The sequence below is a fragment of the Polyodon spathula genome, chromosome 6 (assembly GCF_017654505.1).
Source record: "Polyodon spathula isolate WHYD16114869_AA chromosome 6, ASM1765450v1, whole genome shotgun sequence".
NCBI lineage: Eukaryota > Metazoa > Chordata > Actinopteri > Acipenseriformes > Polyodontidae > Polyodon > Polyodon spathula.
The window spans coordinates 61,853,617-61,861,681 of NC_054539.1; the positions used below are offsets into that span (position 1 = coordinate 61,853,617).

Here is an 8,065-nt window from a genome sequence, read left to right on the forward strand (position 1 = left end):
TCATGTATCTGAGGAATAGAAGCTAAATAATGTAAACAGAAGGGGCGGAAGTTCGTGCATTTGAGGTAAATTCGGAAATAAATTAAAGTCAGGGACCTTAAATATATTTTTCATTACATTTTGACTGTGGAGTTGTTTTAATATCCGACCACAGCAAACTCGCTACATTTTATGTTTCCTGTACTGTCACATCATGCTCTGTGCACCCACAAGCGACCATACTCTGCAAACGCAACTTCAGAACTGAGCTAAAGAACTACACTTCCCAGAGCTCTTAGCCTAAACGGATGTTGATCCTCTTTTATACCCGTCTTGCGGATGAGGGTTTTTTGATAGGAACATTTGGTGTGTTAGTTATGTAAGGTAAGTGTACGTGATGCGTGTGCAGTGTCAATCTATGTGTATGCTGTCTTATATTTTTATGTATGTGCAATTCGCCAGTATCTCATAGCACTGTAGGTGGGAGGCCATAGTGAAGATTATTGTACTCGTGCTGACAAAATGCGTACCCGAGTAGTTGCTGCTGATGAATGACATTCAGCAAAGTTATATTTGTAAATTACAAATGTAAAAACGAAATAAATATACAGCAATACCTTCATCACCAAATCACGCACGCTTTTTTGTAATACAACGGTGTCGTCTTTGCTTGCACAAAACGTTTGTAGTACTGGTGGTTGCTAGGCAGTTATGTTAATCATAACAATACCACATCTTCACCGACACCGCGTAGCATGCGAAAGTGCCTCCCGTGAGAGAGTGCACCCCTTCAGCGCAGCAGTGTGCTTTAACATGTGCACGTCATGCGATGTAAAGAGGAAACGATGGGCAAAAAAACCCCGAGCTTAACATTTTAAAACTAGAAGAAACAAGCACATATTGTAAATGTTCCTCTTTGCAAGCTTTTCCCACATTTTTACTTTTGCTGTAGGTGTGTTTATTCACATAACTTTGTACTCGTATTACAAAATGGACGATAGGTGTATAAAAAACTAGGTGTTATATTCAGTGTTTTATTAAGTGTAGCGCTGTATATCACTAGTAAGTAGCAAAAATTACCGAACAAAAAGGAGCAATGTATTTATTATGTAAGGGGTGCACTGTCTCACCGGCGTGGTGTGGACATCGGATTTGAAGAAGAAAGTTACCCTGACGAGACTGAAGGAAAATCCTATCAGTATGTCATCACCAGGGATCCTAGTTTTCCGCAATAAAATATACGAATAATCTGCCCCATACTTATTGTAGTTTTTACAGGAAGTATTTACTGATACACTTTAAAATTCGAAGGAAGTTACAAGCTCACTCACGTATCGGGATGCTGTAGTTATAGTATAAAATGCACTTAAAATGTGAGCACAACATAACATACAGAAAACAAATATGAATAGATGGTAGATCTGAAAATATACATCAAAATTTAAAAACAGCGGACGTGTTTATTTGTTTATGTACAATTACAATTAATTCAATCAAATGCTTTTTGAAAAAGCAACTATACATATGATGATAATATATATATATATATATATATATATATATATATATATATATATATATATATATATATATATATAGATAGATAGATACATACATACATACATACATACATACACACACACCACACACAGAGTATTTGCTTTATTTATTTACTATGGTTATTATTTTACTGTGCATTTGTTTACTGTAGGCTCTGTTGATGATGTGCTTGGCTAAACAGGGGCAACTCATCTTCAATCTGTCTCCTTGTTATATTAATAAAGACATAAGCGTGCATGTCTGTGTGAACAAATTGTACTGAATTAAGACCTACAAGCTACACAATCTCAAAATATCAGATCCCATATCAGAAAAAACAAAAACAAATAACAGAAATATATGTCCACACCACCAGCTCTTTACAACAAACAACAAACTATTCTACAATCAGCACTCTTTTGGTTTGCAGTGGGACGCAAGGTACGCATTAATGTCATAAAAGGAATATTTCATTTACCATGTAAACACAATATGAAAGGAATAAAAGAATTCCGCCTGCACATATACATAACATTCAGAATATTCTAGTATTCCAAATACTTCATACTTGTGCTATGTAAACGTACTGAGTGATTCTTTTTTCCTTATTTTTTTTAAATACTCAGCTACTCTTAAGCATGTACAAGGCTAAAGGGATTAAATGAAACTGCCCTCTTTCATTTCTAAAATATCAGAAAGGCATGTTTTTAAGAGCCTGAGTTGGGTTATTTCAGCATAATCAGCTCAGACCTTGGTGTGGCACTGTACACATGGCTAGGATTAAACACTTCATTGGAAGAGACAGGTCTAAGAGGCATTTTGTAGTCTCATAAAACTGCATACAGTTTGCATCTTTGATAATGTGCTTCAAGTTTGAAAGTACTGGATGGGATTCTTCTTGAAAATGTGGTCCAGCTTTTGATTCTTTTCATCTGATGATAGTTTTATCTTTTTTCTCCTAGTTTTCTTTTTTCTTTTTAAGGAAGGATGGAACTTGGCGAGGCAAAGCTCTTAAGGAATGGTCTTAATGCTTTAAATCAAGCTATTCACCCTGTTCATGGCATTGCCTGGACGGATGGCAGGCAGGTAGGACTAACAGCCATGTACTTTGTCAATGGGGAGCCTAAGTTTGGTGATGCCAATGTCATTGGGCAATTCGAACACGTTGTTGGACTATTTTGGGGACCTGCCTGCTGCACAGACTCCCCAGCCCTTCTTGCTGTCCAGCACAAGAAGCATGTTATTGTGTGGCAGCTCCAGCTCAGCACTCAGGAGCAGAACAAACTCCTGTGCACGCAGACGTGTGAAATAGGAGAGCCTTTTCCTGTGCTCTCCCAGGGTTGCGTGTGGCACCCCAAAAAGGATGTCCTTGCAGTAGTGACAAAAAGGGATGCATCAGTCTTATTTACTGTCAGGACGGACAATCGCAGGGTGAAAGCAGACATAAAAACTAGTGGACAGATACACTGTGCATGCTGGACAAAAGACGGCACGCGACTGGTAGTTGCTATAGGGAGTGCTCTCCACTCGTACATTTGGAATGATATTCAGAAGAGTCTCAGCGCCTGTTCTTTTTGTCCGATATTTGACGTTGGAGGATACATCTGTGCTATAGAGTCTACAATGGATGCCCAAGTTGTTGTTGCGACCGAGCTACCTTTAGATAAGATTTGTGGTCTCAATGCTGGAATTGCTTTTGATATCCCAACCGGTACAGAAACAGGGTCTTTACCATCTCAGTCTTCAGTACTGGGTGTGGATGAAGACAGATTATTTGATTTAAGAAGACAGTCTATTGACTCTGAAAGATCCCTGGCTGTAAATTCAATAGCTTCCTCTATATCATCTGGCCCTCTGGACATAACTCATATCCTTGCAAACCACAGGAAGTCTGATCCTAATCCGCTCATTCACTTGAAGCGCAGAGACCACGTTACTGGAACTGGCCAGGACTCTTCGCACCTGATCTTGGTGACGTTTGAAAGAAAGGTGACCACCACAAGAAAAGTAAGCATCCCTGGTATTCTGGTCCCTGACATAATCGCCTTTGATTCTAAAGCCCATACTGTGGCAGTGGCCTCCAATATGTGCAACATGGTGCTAGTCTACAGTGTGACCTCCTCTGCCATGCCCAATATACAGCAGATCCAACTTCAGAAAAACGAGAGGCCTAAGGGGGTTTGCTTCTTGAATGACAAAATGCTGTTGCTTCTAGTTGGGAAGCAGAAGTCAAACGACCCTGCTTTCCTCCCATCCTCAAACACAGACAAGTACATCATCAGACTAATGACCAAAGAACTAATTTACGACAAAGAATCTTGTTCCTCGACAGGATCTGCTCAATCTCTACAATCCGTCTTCGACTCAGGGGTCAGCATCCCAGGCATTATGAAGTACTTTGAAAACCTGTCTAAGGAAGATCAGGCGATGGGGAAAGAGCTACTGCTGCCAGGAAATACTGCCATCCAGCCTCCCAGCAGCAGGAGAAAGCTCATCGAAGAAGTCAAGAGTGAGGAGAGCCCAGCGACAGACCTTACAGACAAAATAATCGCCAGTGAACATTTCGATGCAGAGCCTGTAAACCGGTCAACAGGTCTGAATATGATGGGGATGTTTTGCGGGGAACCCAGCAGGCCAAGCTCTCCTCGATTAGAGGCAGAAAGACTCAATTGTGTGCCAACCATCCCAACGAGTAACAGCATGCCAAAGGACAAAAATGTGGAGCAGCTGTCGTACAACCTGGAACGGTTGTTCGTCAGGTTTTTAGAGGTACAGCAGTGCCTCTCGGAAATCACAGACTTCACTCGAAATGGAAAGAAATCCTCTGGAGACTACCCAGCATCTTCTGAGCCCCACTTTATTAACATCACTTGTCATGTAAGTGATGTAACATAAGCTATTAAATAAGAAAGTAGGCTAAATAGTGGGCAGCATTATTATTGGTAAACCTTATAGCTGCTTGGTTCAGTGTAATCTGTTCGACAGTATACTACACTTTTTAATACATTATTTTAGTTAATGTATTATTTTCTCTGTAAATTGACACAGTTGCCCTAGATAGGGTTGTGTATTATTATTATTATTATTATTATTATTATTATTATTATTATTATTATTATTATTATTATTATTTTATTTATTTTTTAAATTATATTTTAGTCAGTAAAGAGTGGCACAGTACTATCACGCCCCTTTCAGTCTCTGAGAACATGCACTTTAGTGACAGGGCACAGGGGAGGGTGTACATTTACAGTAATTGATGACATATCTAACAGTATTGGGAGTGAACAAAGAGACTCAGAGAGATCAGCATCTTCAGAATGACAGTTTGTGCTCATGACTTGCCTTTTTCCCTAAATCTACAGAAGCAGCTTTCTGAAAATGTATTCATCGATGAGAGAAGGCCTGTGCTGCTGTGTGAAGGCAAGCTGTCCCTGCGAGTGGTCCAATTGCTGTTTAATCTCTCAGTTGTGGAAATGTCACATGGTAAGCTGTACACTGTTTCTGTTTTTACCATAGGTTTTAGTTTAAAATGGGGTCTCTGAAAACCTAGAAATTAAAGAATTCATCAGGATCTTCACAGGTGCGGTATACTTGCTGTATATCATATCGGAGTTCGAGTATATTCATCAGAGTTCTAATGCTGTACACAGTACCTGCTGCAGAAGAGAGAGCACAGTTTCAATACAAAGAAAAGTACTCTTTCTTTACAGGCACTGCCATAGCTGCAGCACCTGACCAAGGGTCCCTATCAGTAGGAGCTGGTGCAGCAATCTGAAAAGAATGAAATCACTATGGCAGTTAAAGCCTATTGCACGATTTAACCAGTGAACAATATTGTATTAGTTGGGCAAGTCCTGAACCAGTTCCTGTGTCAATGGAGGATGCTGTAGTTTTGCTGGCAGTTGGCCAAGAGGTAAACATGCTATCCCTGATCCTGAGCTCTCCAGTTGCAGGGGAATCTCCTCAGAGTGATTAAGTAGGGTTGGGGGGTAGTAATTTTCTAGTGTAGCTGATTTTTATGTACTGGTAAAGACCTTTCCGTATGTATTTGTACAATAAACAACACACACACACACACACACGTATTAAGAGACCATATTAAGAGACCATTCAAGGGACAATCTAATAGCGGGCCCATAACTTATGCGTACGGAATCTCTCAAGCACATTACATGTAGTTTGGAAAAGTCGTGTTTTAGAACTGTGTTGTTCTGTAGAGCTTAAGAGAGGCAGCAGAAAATTAAAGATTAAACACAAAGATTAGATGTAGGGTTTAAAATCAAATCCGCTTATGGCACACCGGTCATCCTTTGACTAATTTGGAACTGTGGACTCCTGGTTAGCAAACTACAGTTCAGTGCTGTGTAAAGGCTAACAAAAACAGGATCTGTTTGTAGCTAAACCTACTTTTACCATAGTTGTCAAATGAAAGGTTTACTTGATTAACATACAGTATACAGTGCATTCAGATGTGGATGTCTGATATAGAAGGAAAACTTCACTGACAAACGTTTACAGTGGATTGGTATCATTTTTGTGTTTAAGTCATAAGCCACAATGTATTTGTTTTAACATATCTAATACTTTTATGTACCAGACAAAATATACTATAACACATACAACCTTAGTAGCAAGTTTCATTAGTATAGTCAATTTCACATTAAATATGTATTATATACTGTATTTTCATGCACTATTTAAACATAACTATAAATATAAGCATTACTGATGTCATTAGCCAAGTATCCATACATTCCATACCTCCCTTATACATGTATATAAGTATTCAGTGTATGTTTTTCATTTTGTTTAAGATTATCTGTAATATTTCTATTCCCTTATAGGCGCTCTCTGGATAGTTCTGGTTGCTGATGGTGAAGGCTTTGTTCCGTTAACGTTCAAACCGAAGGATGAAATAACAGTTAGAGATGGGAGGGTGAAAACTGTCTCGCTGCCTTCCTACAGTGCCAAGATGTCACAGTCAGAATCTCCACACTTAAATGTTGTTCAACAGCAACCTTTTTACTACAGAAAAGATGGAGTATTGACTCATAATTTTTTATTGCATAACGTGGCTATATATTTGTTCACTCCCTGACTATAAATTAGATTTTTAATCTAAAAATCTTATTAAATTTTAAATATATATATTGTCACACACCCACACGACACACACACAGCACGATATATATATATTATATATATATATATATATATATATCTTATATCTATCTAATATATATAAAATCAAATTTTTATATATAAAATATATTCTTTTATAAAGATTATATATAAAATCTATTCTTTTATAAAATGCATAAACTTGGGGTTGGTTCCAAGTGCTTTTGGTCAGAATATTAGGGAAAACTAGGTTTTCAGCAACAACCTTGACAAGCATAACTGAACATATTACCTACTTTTGATTCGGTACGGTATAATTTTTTTAATGTTTTTGGCAACTATATTTTGAAGTGGCGTTTTGGTCAAGTTTTTTTCTCAGTTTAATGCAATATGACATTCATCAGGCTGATTCAGAATGGCTGCAATGAAAATTAACCACTGAAGGAAATATTGTTTACCATCATAATGTCTGTTTTTCACTTTGATAAACTGGTTGAAAGGTCATGGAGCACAAAGAATTTATGTGTATTTTGTGATCCACAGGCGAGTAGAAGCTGGGAAAAATATGGATTTTACACTGCTACCGAATTATTAACCAATAGTTTCAGCTTAATCCTATCCTATGAAGGATAAGAAAGCTTACTTCACTCCAAATTGTAATTTATGCCTAATTCAGGTGGTTTGTAGAGAACAAGCCTTGCAAGAACAATATAATAGGTGTGTGAGTGAGAACAAAGTTCTTTCATGAAAGCATTTCCACTAGCAGACACTGGGGAGTGAATCTGCATTAACAGAAGAATTTACTGTGCAGATACGTCGACGGTAGAAATGGATTGGGCTTGAAAACAGTTTTGTATGTTAGTTTTTGTGATGTTAAAAACTTATAGCTGATATGTAAATAACCTGTATATGTAAGGTACTGTATGCATTTCCTATTGCCAAATTAATATCAACTGTGAACTTGTGGTATCGTAGTGTGGTGCATTTTATACTTGCCGCAATACTTTTTTCATGGTTACATACCCCTAGTTTAAAGTATTTGTCTAATTTAATGAACCCATCAATGCCCAGGTTTACTAGACTGTCATCAACATTAGCAGCCTAGATAGTAAAATCTTTTATATTCTTGTCAACTTGTTTTAGTTAGACTTGCATCTGCCCCAGGTTTCTACGGCAAGCTGCTTATTCCTTTATACAGGTGTACAGTGTGCTCACCCGCAGCATGTAAACACAGTAATCCACTCTGCAGTGCTTCTGAATAACTGGATATGACCAGGGCTGATTTATTTATTGCATATGATACTATTTAAACTGATAAATCATTGCTGGTGCTTCACACACAGTTTCTAAAAATAACAAATTACATGCAAATGTTTTCATTTTGATAATAAAAATAAATAAACCGTTATTCTTACTGCAGTGC

General features: G+C 37.8%; 1 protein-coding gene across 1 annotated transcript; it reads left to right on the forward strand.

Moving 5' to 3' along the window:
• Window positions 1-1,623: 1,623 nt before the first annotated feature.
• Window positions 1,624-7,870, forward strand: LOC121317722 (WD repeat and coiled-coil-containing protein-like). Its single transcript, XM_041253870.1, has 4 exons — window positions 1,624-4,395; window positions 4,884-5,004; window positions 6,366-6,562; window positions 7,841-7,870. The coding sequence occupies exons 1-4, from the start codon at window positions 2,506-2,508 to the stop codon at window positions 7,868-7,870; spliced, it is 2,238 nt and encodes a 745-aa protein (XP_041109804.1). The 5' UTR covers window positions 1,624-2,505.
• The last annotated feature ends 195 nt before the right edge of the window (window positions 7,871-8,065 follow it).

What these genes read in the sequence shown, in the direction of transcription:
- LOC121317722 (XM_041253870.1), top strand. Translation starts at nt 2,506, where the DNA reads ATGGAACTTGGCGAGGCAAAGCTCTTAAGGAATGGTCTTAATGCTTTA. An exon ending in TTATTAACATCACTTGTCAT is followed by an intron (nt 4,396 to 4,883) that starts GTAAGTGATGTA and finishes CTAAATCTACAG; the next exon opens with AAGCAGCTTTCTGAAAATGT. An exon ending in TTTACTACAGAAAAGATGGA is followed by an intron (nt 6,563 to 7,840) that starts GTATTGACTCAT and finishes TCCTTTATACAG; the next exon opens with GTGTACAGTGTGCTCACCCG.